The sequence below is a fragment of the Chinchilla lanigera genome, unplaced genomic scaffold (genome assembly GCF_000276665.1).
Source record: "Chinchilla lanigera isolate Chin_1 unplaced genomic scaffold, ChiLan1.0 scaffold00005, whole genome shotgun sequence".
Taxonomy (NCBI): Eukaryota; Metazoa; Chordata; class Mammalia; order Rodentia; family Chinchillidae; genus Chinchilla; species Chinchilla lanigera.
This window is the reverse complement of record NW_004955406.1, coordinates 40,660,117-40,685,314: the sequence shown is the minus strand read 5'-3', so window position 1 is coordinate 40,685,314 and position 25,198 is coordinate 40,660,117. Positions and strand designations below refer to the sequence as shown.

General features: G+C 47.3%; 1 protein-coding gene across 21 annotated transcripts in view; it reads right to left on the bottom strand.

The window, feature by feature from the left end:
- Nfasc (neurofascin) overlaps positions 1–25,198 on the bottom strand; it is a 181,960-nt gene that overhangs the window by 129,616 nt on the left and 27,146 nt on the right. The window contains exon 1 of one of the 21 annotated variants that reach the window (XM_005375326.2): positions 15,443–15,528. The exons of the other annotated variants lie outside the window; for them this stretch is intronic. Coding sequence (XP_005375383.1) covers positions 15,443–15,525 — 83 coding nt within the window. The 5' untranslated portion in view covers positions 15,526–15,528. Of the gene's footprint in view, positions 1–15,442; positions 15,529–25,198 lie in introns of those variants that run through there. 21 annotated transcript variants of the gene reach the window in all.

The window sequence follows — 25,198 nt, the reverse complement described above, 5'->3', positions numbered from 1 at the left end:
TTAGAGGACCCTAGGCAAGAAGGGATGTCTCCCTGGGCATCAGTTTACTGATCTGTAGAAGGGGTTCGAATGAGATGACCAAAGCCCTTTTAGCTAGGCCAAAGTTCTCAAAATATGGTCTTGGAGCAGCACCTAGCAACATTAAAAAAGCACACAACTAGCAGGGCATGGTGGTACACACCTGTAATTCCAGCATTTGGGAGGCTGAGGCAGGAAGATTGCTATGAGTTCAATGCCACCCTGGACTACATAGTGAGCTCAAGGCCAGCCTCAACTACATAGTGAGACCCTGTCTCAAAAAAAAAAAAAAAAAAAAGTGCACACAACTGAGCCCCACTCTAGAATGAATCAGACACTGTGGGTGAGCCCAGCAATCTGGGTTTCCACAAGCTAAGCTCTGTGCGAGAGCCACTGACATGAGACATTTTATGTTTCTACAACTAATAATGACCTGTGTAAGTCACATTTTTAAGGAAATAAAAAGCACAAACATCCAAACACATAAAACAAATGCATTAGCAAATGAATAGGAATAAGGAGGATAATTACTTTTTTAGAAAAAATCAGGTGTAAAGTAGCAAATCAACTTAAAAAAAATTAACATACCCAGATAAATGCTGTCCTTAAAAGTTATAATAGTCTACCCCTGGCTGTTCGAACAATGTACTTACAGCTTGAAACATTTTTTTGCAACCTACTTAGGAATTTTGAGGCTGAAGGAAATCAGCTTCATTTGTTTGGAACTAAAAGTCTCTTCATTCAGCTTGTTCCTCGACTGGCTGTCCTGATTAGGCTGTTTCCAGAACTCAGATTCCTTCTAAAAAGAAGATTGCCCAACGTTGAAGAGGTTTAAAAAAATGTGTTGCAGGGCCAAAGGCATCAAAGCATCACTCCAACAAGCTTTGGGTAATGACAGAATTATCTGTGTGCCATCACCAAGGGCCCGTCTGGAAAGGGGCAGCACTGGCCTCACGCATGCTCAGACCTGAGAATGGAGGCGACAACAGGAGCTACTCTTGGAAACATGAACTCACGTTCCCACAGGAACAGAATTGTCTCACCATTTCACAGATGAAGCAACTGAGGCCTGGGCCAGCAGAAGGAACAAGGACTTGTCTAAGGCTATGGAACGCGTATGTGGATCTAGAAATGAGCTTTTCTACGGAATGCTGCCAGGACGAGGGGAAGGCCCCGCCCACCAGGCTGTGATGTCAAATCAGAAGACGAGGCCCCCAGCACAGCCTTTCTTCGTAAAACAAAAGATGCCTTGAGTTGACTATTCAGGTCCTATCTGGTTAATTCTTTCTCCTTTGGTGGGTTGGAAAATATTTCTAACATCCCACAGAGTCCAGCATGAGCAAAGGGGGTGGAAGATTCTTTCTCCATGGAGCCACACAGACTTTCTGGCCGTGGGGAAGGTGGTGCCCAGTGCCCTGTGCCCAGGGGAAGGGTGTGGGCAACGTGAAGGTGAAGATTCTATTCCCAGAGCCACTGGCCACCTGGAACCTGTGCCTGGTTGTGGCTGGAGGACTTCTTCCTCGTCTCCCATGTGATAATAATGGATCAAGTTATTTTTCTAGACCCACTTTCACTCCTCTAAAGGCCTTTAAAGGACCATGCTGTGTTGTGTTTTTGGTGGTAGTGGGATTGAACCCAGGGCCTTTGGACTGAGTTACATCCCCAGCTCTCTCTTTTTAAATTTTGTATTTTTGAGACAGGATCTTGCTAAGTCATTAAGCTGCCCAGGCTGATCTCGAACTTGCGATTTTCCTGCCTGAGCCTCACAGAGTGCTGGGATTACAGGCCTGTACCACCATAGCCAGCTACTTGGGAGATTTTAAGCACTCTCATATTATTTCAGTTAGTTACTCAGAATATGTCCTGGCTGATTTGGAAGTACTCCATTCAGAGAAGTCCTGGTTTTCTTTTGTAGTGCTGGGATCGATCCCAGTCCTCATGCTAAGCAAGTGCCCATGCTAAGCAAGAGCTCTACCACTGAGCTACATCCCTGCCCCAGAATTCCTAATTTTTCACCGGAAGGAAAGATACGTACCAGTTGGCTTAATTCAGAGAGGACATATACAGTCTTAGTGAGCTAGAATTCAAGCCTCTCTAGGAATCAAATTCTTTTTTTTCCCTACAGGGTCTCTCTAAGACTAAGCCACTAAATTGTCCAGGTAACTTAGCTTAGGCTTACAATCCTCCTGCCTCAGCCTCCCAAAGTGCTGGAATTATAGGAAGGTGCTACTACATCTTGCCCCAATACCCTTCTGGCCTAATCTGCATGCACATGTAAGTTTTGCATTGCCCTCTTCCCTGTGTAATCTGAGTCAGTGGGTGCTCGATGACTAGAGTATGAAATTCTCCTTATATTCCAGGATCCAGCATAGCAGTGGGCACAGTATAGGTGCTCATTTGATGCTGAGGATGATGGCATTATCTGGTATACTTACTGTATGCCGAGCACTCAGGTGCTCTAAGACATATGATCTTAGTTAACTTCCTTGCAGTGCTATGCATGATTAACTCTACTTTTCAAACTGAACCTCAAAAAAGAAGGTTAAGTCAAGATCTGTTCAACGTCAAGGGGAGGTGTGCAGGTGCTAATCCAGTCTCTTGGATTCCAAAAGTAGAGCTCTTACCACTTCAGAGTGCTCATGCCCAAAGTTCAGGAATTAGAACATCTAACTTCAGCTGACCTCCCTTCCTAACCTCCAGGCAGAGAGAGCAGAGAGTAAGGACCTCAAAATCTAGTAAGTAATTTTTAACAACCACCAATGAGATCATGGAGCCGGGAGGAAGCAGGAAAAGGTGGAGAAGAACCTGGCAGAGAGGGGCAGAAGCTTGAGTGGCCTGGGCCTCCTCCCTGCGTGGGGCTGGCTCGTTCCACACACAGACATGGCCCTTGGGCTTGAAAGTCCCCAAAACACAAGGCTGCCTGAAGCCCATGTCTTCTATCATCCCAAAGGCACCCAAGGTCCTGATAGGGTGAGGAGCCTCACCATAGCTACTGTCCAATTGTAACTGTTACTCCTACCCAGAGCAGAATGCATTTATTTCAACCTCCCACATTAGAGCTTCATACTCCTGAGTGAGGTGCAGAGGAAGATGCCAAGGTGCTGGGGCACTGTTCCCTGTATCTCACTGGGTGCTGGCTAGCAGGAGGCAGAAAGAATACACAGCGAGGCATCAGGACACCTAGGCTCACGTCCCAGCTCTTCTGCTAACTCTCGGTCTCAGGCACATCATCCCTGCAACAAGGAGGTCACTACATGGCTGGTAAAGGGCTTCCCAGCTGCTCAGATCTGTAGCTCCGTGACCAGGATACAGAAGCTGCTATGCCAGTCACGTGCTGCTGGCACCAGCCAGGCTGCAGACAGTGGAGCACTGATGCCAGAGATAATACCTCATCCAAGCTGCTCCCGGGGAATCTGACCCTGCTCCCCCTTGGCCAAAGGCAAGCTCTGACAGCCTTCCAGGGAAAAAGCTGACCTCTGGCCTGCTCGGTTCCCAGCTAACAAAGGACTGCAAGCTGGTGAGCCTGGGACCATCGTCCCGAGGGCTGGGTCATCTTCCACCTGCCAGCTGACTCCCGTGCACACACATGCTCCACGCCCCAGCTGCACAGGCCATGGGAGGGGCCAGTGCTCCCCTACAGGGACTGTCATGTCAGCGTGACTTCAGTGAGACACAAATGATGAGGAAGGGACCAGAAAGCAGACTTCATGGGTCACTGCTCAGTGCATTCCCAGTGTAGAGTTGTCACTCAAACTCAGGCTTTCAGGGCATGAAGGACTCTTAATAGTTTCACCTTGCCATATCCTAGGTCAGACTCCATCTACACGGGCAGACATGCTCTCTCATGGCCCGTAAGGGGACACACAGCTTCTCGGCACTTACACACATCAGGCCCCCATTCCAACACCTCCTATCTTGAAGATCCACCTTTTCCTTCTAAGGCCTGGTTTCAAGAAAGGCCAGCTCCAATGCTTCCTACCTTGAGCCCTTACATGCATCATTTCTAACACCCCCACACTATTTTCTCAAATTTGACCAATATATAGACATCTTCCAAAGGAAAGAAATATCCTCCATGAGCACATGTGAGAGGCGCTTCAGTGGGGGAAATATTGTCTTAACTCAAAATATCCTTTTATGAAAAATGTCTTTCAATTGCAAATGAGAAGTCCTGTCTTGATAATGGGAAAAACAACAGAGCAGCACACTGTAAATATTCTCCCAGAATGCACTTATGTGTCAAATATTCAGTGCCTCACACGTGCCGACCAATGCTGTTGGCAATGAGAGTCAGGGTTCAACAAGGCATGGTCTCAGCATGCAGGGAGCTGACCTTCCAGTGCGGGACACAGGCAATGAATGACACACTAAACTAATAAGTGCAGGTAATGGAAAGTTCTGGGGAAATACACCAAGCAAAGAGAAGTAAGAAGTGTGCGGAGGAAGGCAAGTTCGGCTTTATATAGGATCAGCAATGATATCAAAGCAGAGACCTGAATAAAGCAAGGTGAAGGGGCAAACTGGGAGGAGAAGGAGAAAACAGCTCCAGGAAGAGAGAATAACATGGAAAGCCTCAATGCCGTAGAAAAGTCCAAAGACCAATGTGGCAGAGAAGAAGAGAAGGCCAGACAGGAGGGAAGGGTCACGTCATATATATGCAGGACTCGAAACATTAAGGACAAAATTATTCAGTGATACTTGTTAAAGCACAGTGAGGCAGACTTGACTTAGGACTCGGATAGGTACAGGGACCACCATGCTGTGAGACTGGGTTCAACTCCTAATGCAGTGGGGGCAAGTAGAATTTATAGACAAGGACAGGGTGAGGCCAGTGAAGGATGCGGACCCTGGTCAGATACTGAGTGGTCTGATAGAGGGTACGGAAGGTGCTAAGCTGACTTATCCAATGCTTGCTAAAACTGGATTTTCTAAGAAGAGCCCAGATGGGTCTAGAAGGCTTAGGAGTCTGATGCCTAAGGTTTGGTTAAGCAATGAATCTTTGTCAGAAGCAAGAAGTGATGTTTCCCTTCTCTGTCGGCTACCCTGTGTCCTCCAGGTGCCCCCTGCCTTTCCCATCAGAGTAGGAGCTCCCAAGGCAGGACCGTGTCCCCTCCCTATGTCTTGCCTACCTTTGGATGCCTCCCCTTCAGTGCCCAGGACAGGCCCACTCATAGAATGACCTGGGTAGCACTTCTAACCTAGAGTCGAGCTCCAAAGTCAGAAACACAGAGGAACCATTCAGTACATCTGCCACCAATGGGCAGGCTCCCCTTCCCTGAACTGTGCCCTTCCCACAACCTAATGCCCAGCAGCTTGGCAGAGGTGTGTCCAACCTCAGGGGCACACAGCCCCAGGTGTGGCTTGACTGAGGCACGTGCTGGCCAATGAGAGGTCCCCAGGGCCAAAGCTGCAACGACACAGCTGGTCCCTGGCTACCCACCTCCTGTGCTGAGGCACTGTCGTGGGGAACACACAACACCGGGCTCCATGTCAGTGTCACAAGCAGCCTGCCACCTCCACCTCCACCACAGCCACTGCCCCAGGGGACCCTCAGTTGCCTGTATCCATAGCAACCAGCATTTGTGAGTTGCAGTCCCAGGAGGGCAGTGGAGGGTTACTGCTCTTGTGTTGGCTCATTCAGAGGAGACATCATTTCTCTGGCCTGTTCATGAAGCCTCTAATTCGTAGTAGAGATGTCCTCATCCACTTTCATTTGGTTCTGCTCTCTGTCAGCAAGAAGCAAAATGGACACAATGCATGGATTCAGACACAAGACCTTCTCGTGGTTCTCCCTGAAGCTGATCCTGCATAGAAATTTGCTTTTATAAAACCTGGGTACTCAGGGTGAGGACAACTAGGAAAACAACAAAACCCCCAATCACACAGCCAGTAAGAACTACGAGACTCCCTATCTGAGCCAGAAAAAAACCTCACCATCTCACAGTAAAACCACCAGCCTTTATTTTAAAAATTATTTTAAAAATAAATTATAAATTAAAATAAGAAAAAATCAAAATTTAAAAAATTGAAATGTTAATAATAAATGCTCCTCTTTTTTCTGTTCCTTGGAGATCACAGCCATTCCCAGAGCTCATTCCAATGGTTCACAGCCCTCTGTAGGTCAAGTGATCAGAGTGTTTAACCCTCCTAAGTTTAACCCTGTTGTCTACAACTCACAGGTCATGGCTTCAAGATGAACAAGGGTGAGGGGCTTCTTAGGATGAGGGGAAAAGAGTTTCAGAGATTTTGCTTTAAAATAATTTACTTTCCCGGCTGGGTCTGTTTCTGACTCTAGCATATTTGTTCAAACTCACAAAGCAGGCCTCCTGCAGGAACTGAGCCTGCTTCGTAGACCTACCCCAGAATGAACGGGATGGGACTCCCTATTCCCTTGAGGCTGGATGCCTGCCTTTCGAGACCCCAAACAATCAGGTCACTGGGCAAAGGCAAACCACACCAGAAGCTGCCTCTCTCTTATGCTTGACACTTCCTGTTTATTTCTACTACTCATCTCCCTTGAAAGATGCTAAATCTTCTTCAAAATAAACAGAGAGCAAACAAATGAAGTCAACTGGATTCTCCCTCCCTTTTTGCAGACCCAGGAAAGAACACTTTCTCAAGTCCTTGTCTTCATTCCTTCTCTCTTCCAAAAGAAATAGCCTGTTTAGGAAATAAAAACAAATCCCACAGTCCTCTGTAATGTTAGGAGAAAAATGTGCCATTTGGCTCCTTTCAGATGCTATGAGAAAGCACAGCTGGTGGGGTTTTACAAAACCAGATTCCCGCAACTTATGAGACTGCCCCCCCCCGCGCCCCCATGACCTCTACCTCCAGCCCTGGGGCTCCCCCTCTTCACTCCTCCTCATATGCAGGACATAGGCTGCACAAAACCACAGCTCCCACCTCCACCAGCTTCCCAAGAGCCTCCACATCCTGGTTTCTCACCTATAAAGAGGAGTTCACTATACTTGCCTCACAGACTGCTTTGTGGTAGAAGGAATATCCAACACGTGGAGCCTGGCATGGTGGCACATGCCTGTCATCCCAGCACTCTGGGAAGCTGAGGCTGAAGGATCAAAAGTTCAGCCAAACCTGGGCAACATAACAACTTGGTGAGAACCGTCTCACGGTAAAAAAAAGGGACTGGGAATGGGGCTCAGTGCGAAGGGCCTGAGTTCAATCCGCAGTAGTGAAGGGAAAAAGACAATGAACAAACATACATGAAGAACTCTGAGTCATTTGTAGGACAGTGGATGCACCTTGAGACAATAATGCTCAGTGAAATAAATCAGACACTAGCTAGTATCACATGGCTTCTCTTATATTAGAAACCCAAAGTATAAATAAAGAGCAAAATAAAGGACAACTAATAGGAAACAGGGAGACTGAGCTTTTGCAAATGGGAAGAGCTGGAGGGAGAGGGACAGAGGGGAGGGAAAAGGGCAGCTGAATGAATTAAAATGTGTTTGCGCATGTACCAACTCCCCACGAAGACTGTCACCACAGTGCTGCAAATATGTGCTAATGAAAAATTTTAAAGAAATGTTTTAAGTAAAAAAAAGAAGGAAGGGGCTGGGGATATAGCTCAGTGGCGTAAGTGCCTGCCTGGCAAGCGCAAGGTCCTGAGTTCGATCCCTGGTACCACAAAAAAAAAAAAAAGGAGAACAACTTTGGCATACAACAGCCCTTAGCTGTTATTAGCTGTGATCTGTGGGGACTACAAACTTTTTTTTAGAGCTGAAACCATCCTGCATTCTCAGAACTTGGTGCCTGCCACACTATAGATATTTTAAATTTTCATTCAAAAAATAAGTTTAGAAATGTTTGTTGAACCTGCCTGGTTGAAGGGCCCATGGGCTTGTTTCCCACTGGTCTGTTCCCGCTCCTAACCTAAGACCAGTTGGCTGCGGATGCTCCCTGAGGGGAAGGTTATCCTCGCCTGACCTTCTCTCTTTCCACTCAGAAACTCCAATCAAATCAAACCACAGGGAGGCAGTGCTCTGGGACAGGGAAGTCTCTCCAAGTAGCACCCCACCAGGTCTGGCCAGGCCTCTCCAAAGATTCGTCCCCCTCCGCTGCCTCCTGGACGGTGTTCAGCAACCAGATGAATAATGAACAGACAGAGGGATTCCAACCCATGGCAATTAACACTCTTCCAGCTGGGAAGGATTTCGCTCCAGGATGCACAGATCTGTGAGTTCCCTTCCCTCCTCCAGAAAGCACCAACTGCTGCCACAGAATTTGCCCCCCACCCCAGATCAAAGAGAAGGAGCTGGCAGATGAAAGAAGATTGGCCAAGGGGTGATGGTTGTAGAAGCCGGGTGATGGGTACGTGGGGATTCATTATACTGTTCTCATATATTGAAAAATAAAACAAAACCTTAATTATAATTTTATATTTTGTCAAAACTAGGGCAAAAAATCTCAAAGGGTTTTTTTCTTTCTAAATCATAAAGGGAACTCCAGACCTGGATATCCATTATAAAAGAAAGGTCTGGGAAATTTCCCTAGCTCATTTGCCTTTAAAATTCCAGGGAGTTACATTTACATGGTATTGAGAAAAAGGGCAGGCCTGTGTGAGCTTGGGCAACTGGCTTGACCTCTCTGAGACCTGCCTCACTTCCTCTACCCTTAAAACACAGGCTCCGTCCCTGCCTCACAGGGCTGCCATATGCTTGTACTGTGTGCACACCTCAAATTAACATAGTAGATGCTTGATAAATTTAGTTTCCTTTCTTTCCCAGATGAAAGAAACAAAGATGCCCTGTTGTATTCTTGTACTAAGAGGCTTACTGGGATCAAATGCCAAAAGTCAGCTGGTGGCCAAAAATAACTAAGACACACTGAAAAGAAAGTTTCTACAGACAGGAACTCAGAACTCCATTGCCTGGGAAACCTGAGTCCCTGGTACCCACCAAAGACTGAAATATTCGGAACACATCGCTCGTGGCAGGCACTAACTTAGAGGAATGCATACCACTCTAGGGCCTTAGCAACAGCAGGTTTAAGCAGCAGAAGTTACTAGACAGAGTGCTGCACATTCAGATGACCTGAGCAGATCTGAGTGTGCTAACATTCACAGAGGCAGCAGCATTCACTATGGTCAAAAGGCAGAAGCAACCTGAATGTCCATCAACCAAATTCTGATTATTTGCTGGAATATGATGAAGCTTGACAACATTATCCTTAGTGCAATAATTGACACATACACAGATGCTGTCTGATTCTACTTATCTGAGGTTCCTAAAGAAGTTGAATTCATAGAGACAGAAAAAAGAATGGTGGTTACGGGGGCTGGAAAGAAGGGAGCATAGGGAGTTAGTGTTTAAGGGGCACCGTTTCAATTTGGGAGATGAAAAAGTTCTGGGAATGGGTGGTGGTGATGGTTGGGATTGTATTTAAAGTCCCTTAACTGTACACTGAAGAGGGTCAATTGTATGTTGTGTACTTTTATCACCACAAAATAAAACAAAAGAAAAATAGTTTATATTTCTTTTTCTCAAGTGATGGGTGCATCTTTAAAAACACCCCCTTGTAAAGACAGGTCAACTAGGTCACAGCAGGGTTAGGCAGACTCCGTAGCACGGTGTCCTTCTGTCTGGTGACCACTGGGATCATCACTGCCACAGAAGAATCAGCCTTGTCTACTGCCCTCCCTGCCTGCAGACCCGAGCTGCTGGGTACCGGGATGGCTTCCTGTCAGCCTCCCTGCTGCCTGCCCTCCAGCACCTCCCTGACGGCCAGGACCCACTGCACAGCCTCACCCCACAGGCCAGATCTGACCAGACTACAAGGAGCTGGCCTTTTCAGGATGCCCATCAGCTCCTGTACCCCACCCAGGGCTGCCCTTTGGAGCTGGGGTCCTCAAAAGACCACAGAAGTCCAGGAAATGGAGGGTGACTTGCCTCAGAAAGCAGCTCCCACACCCACCTCCTTGCTAAGAATGGCAACAGCAAGCCATTGAGAGGTGGTCTGAGGCCGGGCTGGGGAAGGGGGACTGACTGCCAGCAGAATGAGGTCAATTTAGGGTGTGTCAGGAATATATTTTGCCTTCATTGATGGTCTTATGGGTGTATACATTTGTCAAAACTCACCTGACTGTACCCTTAAAATAACTATATCTGAATGTAAATTATGCCTCAATGTAGTTGATTTTAAAAGAAAAAAAGCCCTAAGAAATGCGGCTAGGGGATCACGTGCCACACCAGTAGTTTAGGCAGCAGATCTTAAGGACTCACGCAAAAGACAATAGACCCCATGGCCGTGTAATACCAGGCAGTTCTGTGCTGAGTCTAAGAGGCTGCAGACCCCTCCCCCTCCATTTCTTCAAACCAACCCCAGAATTTCAGAGTGAGGCCCACAAAGACCCCATCAGACCCTGATTCAAGCTGATGGAAGTTAAGCATCCCCAATGTTCCTAAGAACTAGCTAATAACATCCTGTCTTGGTTGGGGATTTGTGGAGGGGGGACAGGGTGGTTGGTACCCCACTGGCTCCTGGCATGTCTTGCGCCCATTACCAAGTCACTTACATCTTCCTCTACAAAGAAGCCACAGCAGGGGCATTGAGGGCAGGGGAGGGGGGCTGGGGCAGGAGGCCTGGAGCAGGAGGCCTGGAGCAGTCCTTCTTTAGGAACCTACAAGGCACGGGTCCTCTGGCCTTACAACAATCTGCAAACATTTTGCAGAAGGTTCTTCAGGGTCTGTTTTAAAGAAAGAAACATTTCCACTTTCTACTACTGTATTACTCAGACACCCCCAGATGCTCTATGCTGTTACTTCCTCTTCCTCCAATAAAATCCAGTCTCCTCTGAAGCATGCATGACCTCTGGGGGGCTGCCAGCCATTCCTCATACTCCTCGTCCACCTGGGAGGCTGGCAGAGAACATGGAAGGCTGGGGTCTTGTCCCCGCTTCAGGCTCTGCTGTGAGAGCCCACGGCCTTGGGATGGAGCATTAGGAAGCAGGAACAGGAAGGAGAGGCTTGAATTCACTCACACTCAGTAATGCAGTTTGAGAGTAAAAGAAATTCAGAAGCATCTACATCCACACCCCACCCCCACCTGCCTTCTCCTAGAGGCTGAAGGATTTTAAGGAAAACAAACAGACTCACTCAAATCCTGACTCTTCCACCTAATGAATGTGTATAGGACAGTGGGAGTATCTGCCTCATCTGGTTATGGAGGGAATCAATGAGGACCTATGGGGCGAATGTTAAGATTTTTTTCTAATGTATTACAGTAAAAGACACACTGTCATTAATCCCCCTCAAAATATTCTCCCTCACTTTGAACAGTTAACCCTTTGTTCTTGACACTTTCTGAAGCAGTCCTGGAAGTTCTCTTTCGTGAGTATCTTTAGTTGTGCTGCTGTAGCTGCACTGATGTCCTCAATCAATTGAAAACATTGACCTTTCATGGTCATTTTGACTTTGGGAGAGAGCTAGAAGTCACATGGTGACAGATCCCGTGAATAAGGCAGATGAGGACACGCTGCAATGTTTTTACTTGGCAGAAACTGCTGTGAATAATATTTGATAAACACGGGGTGCTCAAAAAATGCAGTGAATGTTTAAATTTAAAAATGTATTACAGCAAACACTGTTAATTCCTATCATTTTGTTTTGAACAAAACATTTGTTCAAATGTATCATTTTTAATGTCCTTGCTTTGTTTTGTTTATGTCTGTTTGTGATGTTGGCATTTTACCACTGTTCTTTTTTTCACTATTCTCTTTAAAGTAAAAAAAAATGTATTACAGGGCTGGGGATTTAGCTCAGTGGCACAGTAACTGCCTGGCAAGCATGAAGTCCTGAGTTCAATTCCCAGTACCAAAAAAAATAAAGGTATTACAGTGAAAGACACATTGCCACTAACCTCTCTCAAATACACCCTCTCTTTGATCACACTTACCCCATTGTTCTTGCCAATGTGCCTTTACCGTGGTAGTTTTTAAAGTTTAAATACTCACTGCATCTTTTGATAGCCCCTTGAACACAGACTACACTCTGCAGGAAGTGGGGGCAGCATTCTGGCATCCCCCCACACTACACCACCCTTCTCATTCTGACTCTAACCAGGGTAAAGTAGAAAGTTACTTCTTTTTAGAAATGAACATAAATGTGCATTTGGTCCCATCACCCAGCCTCCTTTAAATTTTTTACAGCAGACAGAGAGGATGCTGCATTCACACCAGAAATCTACCAGTGCGTGTGCTGTACTCAACACCAAAATGCAAATGTGGGCTGGTAAGTATTTTTAAATGTCAGGCGAAGTTCGCTTAAGACCTGTAAAGGCTGCCTGAATCCCCAAGAAGTATAAACTAAGATGACATTCAGACCAGGCAGGAGGCAGAGGCGGAAGGGGAGAAAGGTGCTGGCAGGGACAATAAGGATATGGGGCAGATGCGATCAGGACGGAGAGGGAGGTGGGTCCAGGATGGTGGGCTGGGAGCGCAGGTGCTAGGGCTGGGGCCTGAGGAGTTGGTCACAGTGCACAGAGGGGTGGAACAGAGCCAGGCCCCCAAGCAGCTGGGTCCTACTGAGCCTCGAGGAAGACAGACACAGGAAGTCAGAAACCTGCTATGACAGGGAAGATGAGTCTTACTTCAGAGACCCAAATCCCGGTAGAAGGCAGCCTAGGGTGCAGAGCGGCACCTGCACTGCAGCCCAGCAACTAAAGGTCACAGCAGAACACAGTGAGGAGGCTGCTGAGACACTAATCCTGAGCACAGCAGAGCTGTGCACCACAGTGCCAGTGCACAGCAAGGACCCCTCCCCCATGTGGGCCTGCACCCTCCTGTAAAGTCTGGGATCAAGGGGAAGAGAGAACACAGTAGCCACACAGGCCTGGACAGAGGGCTCTTCCTGCTTTTTACTCCTGTGTTAATGATTTCACAGATTAGTTCACTGTCATAAAAACCAAGAGGCAGGTGCTGTTACCATCAGAACTGACAGATGAGGAGACCCGAAGGTCACCCAGTTGAGGGTGGAACTGGGCTGGGAACCTAGGTAGCCTGGTTCCATTGCCCACCCTCCCACCCTCAGCCCAGCACACTTGTCTCAGGGCTGCTGCCATGGTACAGATCAGGTTGGCAGAGAGAGAGGAAATCACTTGAGCAGCCCAGCTGGGTGCCAAAGAAGAAGGCCCATGAATCCCAGGGAGGGCTCATTCCTCTGGGCTCAGCTTGGAGAGCCCCTGGCAGCTGTGCCTAGCATATGAGAAGCCTAGAGCTTGTGTTTTCAGACAAACAAAGGACACCCAGGCTAGGTTGTGGAAGAGGGAGCCAGCAGAGCCAAAGGTATCTTTCTGGCTGAACACGAATATCTGACTCAAGGGCAGAAACGAAATATCCATCCCAGCTCCAGGGCTGGTTCATGTCTCTGGGACTTCTCGGAACCTGGGGAATCCTCCACCCTCCCTGGCCTTCTCCCAGGGTCCCAAATCCCAGCCAGGCTCTCAGTGTGCCCAGAGCTGCTGGCTGGTTGGTGTGTTCTGTGCTTACTAACACATGATCCAGCATCTTTCACAGGCAGACTGCAGCTGGCCAGGGGTCCAGAAAACAGAGCTGTCCGAATCCCAGAAAGTCCCTTGAGTGGTCATCAGCTCAGGGCTCAGCTTGCGGGAGCTCTCTGTGGAAATGCAGGTGCCCCCCAAAGACCTCTAAGGAAGAACACTGAGCACTGCTCCTCTCTGGCAGGAAGTATTTGCTTGCACCTGACTCAGTCCTTCTTGTAGTCACCCAGAGAATCCACTTTGCCACCTCATAGAAGGCCACAGCATAAGGGCACCAAGAGATCTAGTTCTAGGACCTGACAGAAGCTGGACGGGGCACTGGCAGTGTAACACTCTCGGTGTGTTTCCCCGATGATAATGTGAGGGTGGCACAGAAAGGTCTATAACAGGAGACATCCCATGCTCAGAGCAGCATCCATCATGGAGAAAGTCCTCAGCAAACGGTGGTCACTGTTTTACAGACAACAGTTGTCACAGCTGTTGACGGCACTGCCGTCATGGGCAAGACCATCTAGCCAGTTCCTTGGGGGGTGCCATGAGTGCCAGTCTCAGAAAGGCGACTGCCAAGGACAAACTGCTGTCCCGCCTCTATGGGAAAGGACCTGATCTCCATTCCTGGCCCTTCCAAGAACAACCACAGCAGCTGACCAGGGCATGACAGAGCAGTAGGGTCCCCAAGAGGTTTTGGGGAGGATGCTGGTCACTCCTACAGGCCGGGGGCCTGGCTCACACAGGCTGCCCCCACTCTGGCTGCATTGCCACGCCCTGCATTCTCTCTAGGTGAAGAAGCATGAAGCCTGGGCAATTAAATAGCTACAGCACACTCAGGGGCAGAGGTGCGTCTAGAGCAGCCACTGCTTCCTCAGCCCCTGGAAGGGATGGGAAGCTGCTGGGGCAGTCACAGGAACAGGGACCAGAAGGTGGCTGCTCTGGGCAGAGCCTCCTCCTCACAAAGCCAGGTGCATTTTGCTCAGGAAGACCCGTTACACCTGCTTTGTGCTCAGAGTTGGGGGAGCAGTCTTGGTTGCTCCGAGTTCCTGAGACTCGGCCCCGGGGGAGGCCAAGCCCTCTGGTTTGAGCCAGAGAGGAATGTTCCTCCACCAACCTGGGACCAGTCCATCCTGGCCCTAATGCAGCCTTCCTGGATCAAATAAGGTCACTGAGCCTTCGACCCAAACAAAACGTTACTTACTGAGTCCAAATCTCTGCCTTGGGGAACCCCAAAGAAAGGCAGGACAGACTGTCCCCCTCTGCTGGCCTCTTGTTCCTTCCTATCCCATGATCAAAGCAGCACACAGCCAGGGGATCCCGGCCTGGGTAGGCTCTGGCTTCCCCTTGTCCTCTTGCAGCACGAAGTGACAGGAACTCAAACTCCCCTGAACCAGAACCCTTTCTTGTCCCCAGAGGCTAGCTGAGAGCAAAAAGGACTATTCTCGCCTCCTGTCACCGGCAGCTCTTGGTGAAGCCAGGCAGGCTGAGCTAGAGGGACAGGCTGGCTTTGGGAGCCCCAATCCCAGGGCTGAGGCTGACTCAGGTGAGGTCAGGCCACAGAGCCACACAGGCTCGGGGATGAGATGCACATCCCAAGCTCGCCCTCCCCTGTGCTCTTAGCCCCTCACTCTCCCAGACACCTCAGTTCCTCGAACCCAGGACTGCCACTACACCAGGGCTCTGCGAACATGCTCCTGCCCTCTTCAGCTCTCAGGATACAAGACCCTCATCGGTGCCTGTCCGCCCTCTAGCCTGCCTGCTTCATATCCAGATCCAGACACCAAACCAGTCCACTCTGGGCCAGGAAGCTTTTCCAGACCTCACATACAATCCTCAGGTGCACGATCCTCATGCCACCACTCCAAGGTGAGGAAGGGGTGGGACAGGAGGCCAAGCAGCAGGCACGAGCATCCCATCCTACCTCTCCCGAAGGGCCCATGGCCTGGCTTGTCCAGGGTCTTCAGGCACTGTCCTTGGGGATAGGCAGGGATGGAAAGCTGGCATTTCTGAGATCCCAAGCCATCCTAGTGGGCAGATTCAGGCCTGAGCAAAGTTCGAGCTGAACCAGCTGAACGGTCTCCTCTGGATGCTGGCCTCAGAGCAGATGCAGTGGCCCTGCCCAGGGTGGGATCACATCATTCCTGGTGCCCTGCTCCTGGCCAGCCCCTACTCGCCACCTCCCCAACCCTCCTGGCATAAACAGGGCTTTATTATCTCAAGCCCACCATGTCCTCTGAGAGTGCCATGAATGGAACTCCACACAATACACTTGTTTATTAATAACCACACGTTCCCTCCCTCCGCCCGGCTTGCTCACTCGCTCACGGCTGGGTCCCCCTCATGCATAATGGAGGAGTTGTGTGGCCCATGACACAAGCCAGGCTGTGCTTCTCAGACTGTGAGGAGATAGACAGAGAGAGGTACCAGGCTGGGCCAGGCTCTCTGAGGCAGCGACCTTTGTGTGAGGAGCAGACCCCCTACACACAAGACTCAAGACGTCATGCTTTGAGGGGGAGCACAGCAGAGAGGCACTGGGCTGCCCCCACTCGCACGTCCCACAGGAGCCCAAGCCAGGGACGGCAGCCGGTCTCATAACATTTATTCACACTCATCCTGTCCTGCCTGAGGCTGCAGGCTGTCCTCGTACAGGACAATGGCCATCCGCAGCTTCAGTCCACTGAGGCGTGGGGACAAATCTCTCTTCCACTTGACAGCCTGTCCCACATTTGATTACCTCTCCACCCTTCCAAATTTGCTGGCTAAGTATCACCAGGCCCTCAGAGGCTCCCAGGAAATGCCTTCCCTTCACTCCACACTCCTGCCTCCTCCCTGATGGGCAAACAGCAGGTCTGGGTCCCCTCCAGCTGAGGCCAGCTCTTCTCCCTCTTGCGGGAGCAGGTCTGCATCACTGCCTTCCCGAGATAAGTCTGGAAGGACTTTGAGAATCTTAAAATAGTTTTTACAATGTATTCCATAAATTACCTTTCTGGAGGTGGATCTTATAAATGCTCAAGGATAATCAGGATGTTTAAGTCACACACATGTTCATCAGAATTCTATGTCCCCAGAATTCTTAGGACATTGGTTCCAGGGCTCCCGAGGGTACAGACATCCCTGGATGCTCCAGTCCCCTGCACAAAATGGTGTCATATTTGCAAATAACCTATGAGCATCCTCCTGTAGCCTTTAAATCATCTCTAGATTACCCACAATGCTGAACATAGTGTAAATGCTATGTAAATAGTTGTTATATGTATTATTAGAGAATACCACAGGAAAAAGACCTGTGCATGTTCAGTACAGACACAATCTTTTTTTTTTTTTTTTCAATATTGGATGTATCCACATATGAAGAACCCACACATACAGACAGCTAACTATGTTTTTATTTATTTATTTATATTTTATTTTAAAAAGAATAGTAAAAAAAAAATAGCAAAGTAGAAACAAAATAAAGCAAGGACCTTAAAAATGATACGGGGTTTCAAACCAACTGATAGGGATCAACAGTGGTTGTTGTATTACATATTTTTGTCTTCAACAAAGTTGTGGAGATTACCAGATATAAGAATAGAAGATTCATCAGTAAAAAACTGGAAACAATCTGAAAAAGTTAATTTAAACTAGGAGGTATAATAGACATTGTGAAATGATAGGAAAACACTCAAGGATAAAGGGCAACTGGGGTATGGGAAAAGAGAAGGGAAGGAAGGAGAAATTTTGTATGTATGTATATGCAGGATAGTTAACATGGCTGTTCTACTGTCTTTTATTTCTTTGCTGAAAGAAACTGTCAGTGAGTCCCTGATTGATCAATATTGCATGTCTCTGTTTTCATGAGAAACCACTTTGAAGATACCAATATGCAATACAATAAGCATTGTTAATTTCCTACCACTTTGTTTGTAACTCTGTATTGTCTGTACTGTTCTTTTGCTATTTTGTAAAAGGTTATCTGTCTGTTAATGTTTTCCTCCTTTTATTTAAAAAAAAAAAAACTGGAAACAACTGAAACAGCTATCACTAAGGGGAAATGACATGGTTTCACAGCAAGAGCAAAAATGTGTGGAAATTATGAGCCCTGGAGCCAGACAGTCTGGGTTCAAAATTTGGCTCTATTTTTTATTAGCTGTGTTACCTTGGGTGAGTGACTTAGCCTCTCTGCACCTCAGTTTCCTTATTTGTATAGTTGGGATAATCACAGCAACAGCTCAAATTATCAAGGTTCAATAAATGTCAGTGCCTGCCACATATGGTAAATGCTTCTTTTAAAAAGCCTAAACTCTTAATATCATAAGCAATGAAATGTAGTTATTACAATGATGAAATAATGTGCAAAAAAAATTTTTGGTGATACTGGAGACTGAATCCAGGGCCTTCTGAGCTATGTTCCAGAACTTTTATTTATTTTTTTTATTTTGAGACAGGGTCTAAGTTGTTAAATTGCCCAGTTGAACTTGTAATCCTCCTGCCTCAGCCTCCCAGAGTGCTGAAATTACAGGAGTGCTAAATCAGGCCATTAAGCCTGATTTAGAAGAATATTTTAATAAAATGAAAGTGAAGTGAAAAAGGATTACACAACTAGAATGACTGTCACTGAGTAGTGAAATTATGGATAATCTGCATTTTTCCTTTGTGTTCATACTTTCTACATTTAATGGAAACACAAATTACTTTTGCTATCAAGCAAAGGGGTGCAGGGGTGCAGTGCACAGTGTGTAGGGTGGCTGCTAGCTTGGGATGCAGCCCTCCCCAACACAGGCCCAGCTTTGTGGCCTCTCTGCCCAACCCATCCCATCCCATCCCAACCCATCCCATCCCATCCCATCCCATCTGTGGCTTGCACTGAGTTTCAGGTCAGTGCCCAGCCTCACGCTCTGGCTCCCTCCAGCCCCACACCTTGCCCCCTGCCCAGCCTTTCGGCAGGGCTGCCGTTGGGTCATTTCCATCCTACAATGAACGTGGGCTGGTGACATTCAGGGTGGTGGAGGAGAACAGTGGAGTCCTGCCCAGGCAGAGGCAGCCCCTCCTCACATCAGCAGGGCAGAGGGCCAGGAAAAGGAAGAGGACTCAGCACTCTGAGAGAGCCAGGCAAGCATCCACATGACCTCTGGCTGGGTTGTGGGGAGCAGGGAGACCCCATGGGTAGCTGCTCCTGCTACTCCCCCTCCTGTCCTTTCCCATGGGAGCTCAGCTCCAGTTGGAGGCCGGCGCTCTGCAGGTCCCCAGCTTTTCTCCTCATGGTGGTAGCAACACCAGCCCATCTGCAAAGCCACCCGTAAACACAGCCTCTTCCTCCCCCATAGGGAGCCTGACTCCTCTGCGGGACAGGAGAGGGGATGGTGGCAGCTGGAAAGAGAGATGTGGTGGGGAGAGAGCTTCTGGGTAGGCCTGAATGTGGGTCACATTGGCAGAGGACAGCAGGCACCATTGCAGAAGGGCTACAATAACAGCTGGCGAGCCCCGGGGAACTCCACGCCATCCTAGCCAGGGCAGGAAGTCACAGTCATATTCCTCACCACTGCCCAGCCCCAGGATCTGCCTGTGTGTGTCTCAGGCCCTGTGTGTGTGCCCCAGCCCCAGCCCCCGACCACCCCAAGGTTAGGTGCCAAGTCAGCCCAATGCTCTTCTATACCAAACCAGGCAGTACAATGAGTTGGGGGACTGCTGACCCTTGTGACCAAAGGCTGCCTGCTGGGACCAAGAGGGGACAGGTGGGCTGAGCAAGCAGAGGCCTTCTAACTGTAGCTACAACCCTCCTGCCCTTCAGGTTTGTCTGGGGGGACTGAGACCCAGGATGACACAGGGCTGTAAGCCATGGAAAAGTAACTCATTCCAAAGTGGCCCCATGAGGACAGCATGAGGAGCCCCTAGCATGGCCAGGGCTGTCTGTCTCTGCTTTGGTGTGACCACTGTGCAAGTCTGTCTGTCACGCTTATGTGTGAGCATGTGACTGTGAGCCTGTAGAAGGTGCGAGTGTGCACGTACAGTAGGACCTTGGTTCACAAATGCTTGGGTTTGCAAACAATCTGGTTCACATACAGAAGTGTTTGGCAAAATTTTTTGTTTGCAAACTCTGTGCTGGGTGACAAATGTGGTGGCCATCCTTCCCACACAAACACAAACATGGCCATCATTTCCAAAATCATAGAACAAATTAAGTTTGTGACCCTAGGTACGCTCTATGTGTGTATATATGTATGTCTTGGGAAAGGTTTCAGTCCCTGTGTGTGTGCCCCAGTGAATATGAGCATGCTCTGGCTGTGTGTGTGTGAGAGAGAGAGAGAGAGAGAAAGAGAGAGACAGAGGGAGAGAGAGAGGGAGAGAGAGAGAGACCCAATGTACTTATGTGGCTTCTGGGCATGTGTCTATCTGTCCCAACATGTCTGTCTGTCTCTTAGGTGTGTACATTTGTGTGTGATTCAGTCTATACTGGTATCTGTATGTCTTAGCATGTAAGTAGGTGTCTCAGTGTGTGTGGTTGGCTTTCCAGGCTGGCATCGTGTGTGTGTGTGTGTGTGTGTGTGTGTGTAGAAGCAGAAGCTGGGCAAGGTGGGCAGCTCCATGATCTCCTTGTCATTACCAAAATGCTCTTCACTTGGGAATAACCCTGAATGAATCTTCCACATCCAACTCTGCCATGGATCCCTGTTCTACAGAATACAACCTGGTCCTCCCAGGCTGATGTCTAAGGATCTTCTAGTCAGCGCCCAGTTATCTGACCATACTTGATTTTCTGAAGTCTGCTTTCTCTGATTCTTAGTCTGGAACTCCCCTACCCCATCTCTGTCTGTCTATCTCTGTCTCTGTCTCTGTCTGTCTGTCTGTCTGTCTGTCTCTCTTTCTCTGAAAGATTCCATTCATCCACAAGACCCAGTACCACACTTCTTCCTCCAAGAAGCCAATCCGGCCTTTCAGGTTGACGAGGAAACCATCCCCCTGGCTTCCAAAACACAATTCTTACACCCCTCACTAAGCACAGGTTCTGCTCTCCTCTCACTGCATTGATATGTGCAACCTTCCCTGCCACCAGACATTGCCTAACTGCTGCAGGGAGTCCATCTTGTCTTTGCAGTTTCCCAAGTGTCTCACCTGATGTCTGGTACACAGGGAACCACAGGAAACATTTACTGACCCAGACACTTGAGTTTAGCTATGCAGCAAGAGAGAAATGCAAATAGCAGTCACTGCTTCAGCCTTCAGAGCTGTCAGGTGTGAGGCACAGGGTCGACAGTGGCCAGCCTTGGTGTGCTCTAGGGCTGGAAATAGCCTTTCCCCGCTGTATACCAAAGATCTGTATCTGCAAGAGCCTCTTCAAGGTCAAACAGGAGAGCTTTGCCAGTCTTTGTCCTCATGCAGCATAGTTACCTAAGCACTGCCCTCTCTGAAGGGCTTAGCACAGCTCCAAAGGTCCCATCTTCACTGGAGTTCATGTGCAGCTCCTGCAGCCAAGACAGCACCTACTTACCAATTTTCCTTTAGCCTCTCTGTCCAACTATGCATACTCACTTGGGTGGGCTGAGATTTAGCACTGTAAAGATACAGCTTATCCTGCCTCACCCACCAGCCAAGCTCTCCAGTCTCAGAGCTGGCCAGATCCTGACCACTGATGGAAAAGGCATATTCACATTGCCCTTCAAGGGGTCAGCAGTGATAGACTGTAACTTAGGGACAATCTACCAGAAAGGTTTTATGAAATGGCTGGCTGATCAAATGTTGATAAGGATCATGGTGCCATTACCTGGAACTCTCATCTACTGCTGGTAGAAGAGTAAACTGGCACAATACTTTGGAAAACAGTTTGACTATGTGTACCAAAGCTGCACAAACTTGTATCCTATGGCCTAGCAGTTCTGCCTTTGGGAATTAATTCAATAGAAATCACTACTTATATCTGCGAAGACTGGTTCAGGAAAGATTGTATTCCAATTCATATGAAACTGCAAGCAAGCCAAATAGCCAAAATGATCTTGAAACAGAAGAACAAAGTCATTCACATTTCCCAATTTCAAAACTTGCTACAAAGCTATGGAAATCAAATCAGTGTGGCAGTAGCATGGAGACAGATATATAGACCAAAGGTACAGAGTTAGAAGTCCACAAAGAAGCCCAAACATTTATGGCCAATTGATTTTTGACCAGAGTGCCAAAACCATTCATTGGGGGAAGAACAGTTTCTTCCTTGACAATGGAACAGCTGGATTTCTATGTGCAAAACAGTGAAGTTGAGTCTCTCATCATATACTTCCACCATATACAAAAATTAAGTAAAAATGGATTAGCAATCTAAATATATGTGCTAGAACTACACAGTTCTTAGGATAAAACTAGATAAATATCTTCATGTACTTGGGTTTGCCAATGGATCATTAGCTATGCACCAAAATATGAGCAACAGAAGAAAAGAACACATAAATGGGATTGCATCAAAATGTAAAACTTCTGTGCTTTAAAGGACATTAGCAAGTAAGTGAAAAGACAACCTAAAAAATAGAAGAAAATATCTGCAAATCATGTATTTGATAAGGGTTTAACACCTAGGATATAAAGGAACGCATAAAACACAACCACAAAGAGACAAAAAAAATCCAATTTAAAAATGGGCAAAGGACTCAGACATTTCTCCAAAGAAGTTATGCAAATGGCTAATAAGCTCAGCATCGCTAATCATTAGGAAAATGCAAATCAAAACCACAATGAGGTACCACTTTACAGCTCCTGGGATGGCTATCACCAATAAAATGGAAAATAACAAACGTTGGTGAGGATATAGAGAAACTGAAACCCTCCTGCATTGCTGGTGGGGACATATAATGGTGAGCCACTGCAAAAGAGGCGGCAGTTCCTCAGCAGGAGTCACCGTATGACCCAGAAATTTCATTCCAAGGTATACCGCCAGAAGAAGCAAGAACATGGACTTGGAGACTTCTGTACCAATGTCTACTGCAACATTATTCACAACAGCCAAAAAGCAGAAACAACGCCGCGGTCCTCAATAAATGAATGCATAAAACACAATACTGTACATCCATACGATGGAATATTTCTCCACCATAAAAAGTAATGAAGTTCTGATACATGCTATACTATGGGAGAGTCTTAAACACATTTTGCTAAGTGAAAAGAAGCCAGCCACAAAGAGACTACGATAGTATGAAACAGCCAGAATTCATAGACATAGGAAATAGATTCAAGGTTACTAAGGGCTGGGAAGGGAAGAGAATGGGGAATTATTGCACACAGCTCCAGGCTCAGGGTGATAAAAACATTTTGGAATACAGAGTGGTGAGAGATGGTTGCACAATACTGTGGGTGTACTAAATGCTACTGCATCATAAACTCAAACATGGCTAAAATATATATAATTTTAAAATTCTAAAAAGCTGCAACATCTTTCCCTGCTTTGCTATCAAATCCATCAGCAGCTGACCCCAAATAAATAATTGCTTGGATAAATGAGACAAAGACATAAAACAGTTTTCTGAAGCACTACTTCCTCTGAGGGTGATATTCTTCAAACTCTGAGTCAGTTACTGTGGAGATGGAGTGGAGGGGATTCTATTCTTGGCTCTGAAACTCCCCTGACCGTGTCATCCACCTTCAGAGCTGGTTGTAAAATGGGGACAGCCTCCAGTGTGCCTCAAAAGTCTCCTGAGAACCAGACCAAACTTCTCCCTGCTGTCTCCTTCCAGCCTCCATCTAGATGTCTTTCCTGCCACACTTATCACTAGTGACGACTTTGGTTTCTTGAATGAAGATGAAAATCATCAGTGGGTCCAACACACCCGGCACAGTGGCTCAGGTTCTCTTCCCAAAGCCTCTTTGCCAGACTTACAAGGCTGGCTAAAATCGTTAGCCCTCAAAGGGAAGGCCCTAATAGTCCAGGCTACAGCAAGAGACATGCTGTTTAAAAGCTTTAAATCCTAACTCCCAGTGTGCCCGTCTCTACCTCTCTCCTCACACTGTCCCCTAAAGACGAAGACTAACAAAAGCAGCAATGTTCTCTACCTGGTGCCTTCCCTGGCAGCCTAAGTGCCCTGCTAACTTCCACAAAGATGGGGACACTTGTCCTGAACCTGAGGGTTTTTCCCTGACCCTCCTCCAATGGCTGGGAAATGTCATTTACTGTCACCATCTGTCACACTTCCGGGTTACATTTTAGATTTACCTCCCTAAAACTCCAGAAATGAAAATCTTTCTTTGATTTCCTGGAGGTGTACATAATTCAGTAACCATGTGCATTAGCACTTTATTGTGTGCCTATAAAGCCTTCTGTCTGATGTTTAAATAAACGCACCGGAATTCATACATTCAAATGAGTGCTGTCTCCTTCAAAGAAGTCCCTTCAGGAGGCTACATACATATTCCAACAATGCACCCGCCTGTGTGCAGGACATTTCTGTGGCTCCTCTTTGGAGATACCTTCAAAGCCTGCAGCACATTCTTTTGATGGACCCCCGGGGTGGCACATTTTCATGCTATTGGGCAGAAATGGTTTTTTTCTTTCTTAAACTGAAAGATGAAGCTATGAGTGAGGAAGATGGAGGTGGTGCAGTTGGGAATGCTGCTTAGCATCAAAAGCAAAGAATGATTATCAGGGAAAGAGCTCTGGTGGCCACTCCCAGGGAGGATGAAAGAAGGTTCTGAGCACTATGCAGCTCCCCCAGTGGCACAGTTTTGGGGGACAACCCACATGGGGTAAATAAAATGTGGTAACATCAAGAAAAGTAATGAGAAATCACTTCATTGTTATCACTAGAGTCCCTTGTGTTCACACATACACTGTCTGGACTAGGGACTAAGAGCCAGAAATTTCCTGAAAGTGGTTGTCACGGTCATGAGCTGGGACAGGGAGCAGGCTGCCTCCTCTCCAAAGATGACAGAGACTGGCACGCATAACAAAGTGGCCAGATTACAGTGGTTCCTCAATACATGAAACACTGAATCACCATATGACCCAGACAGTCCACTCCAGGTATATGCCCAAAAGAACTGAAAGCAGGTGTTCATACAAAAACATGAACACAAATATGTTCACAGCAGCTCCTTTCACAATAGCCTGAAGGCATAAACAACCTAACCGGTCCATCAACCGACAACTGGAGAATAATGGTATACACAACTGAATGTTGTTCATCATAAACAGGATTGAAGTACTGACACAGCCCATAACATGACTAAACCTTAGAAACATTGTAAGTGGTTGAAACCAGGCACAAAAGGCCAGATACTGCATGATTCTGTTTATATAAACTGTCTAGCCCAGGCAAGCTGGTGGAGATAGAGCAGATCAATGGTTGCTGGGGGTACTGAGAGAGGATAGCAGGGGCAGCTTAACTGCTAAGGGGTTTCCTTTAGGGGCAATGAAAGTATTCTGGAACTAACCATGGCAGTGGTTGTGCAACTGATCAAGCAAATGTTACCAAATTGTGCACTTCAGAACAATTGAATGGTAAATGTTTATGTTATGGGTATTTCACTAAAAGAAAGAAAGAAAGAAAGAAAGAAAGAAAGAAAGAAAGAAAGAAAGAAAGAAAAAGAAAGAGAAAGAAAGAAAAGAAAAGAAAAGAAAAGAAAAGAAAAGAAAAGAAAAAATGAAATGAAAAGAAAAGAAAAGAAGAGAAAAGAAAAAAAGAGAACAGAAGGGAAGGGAAGGGAAGGGAAGGGAAGGGAAGGG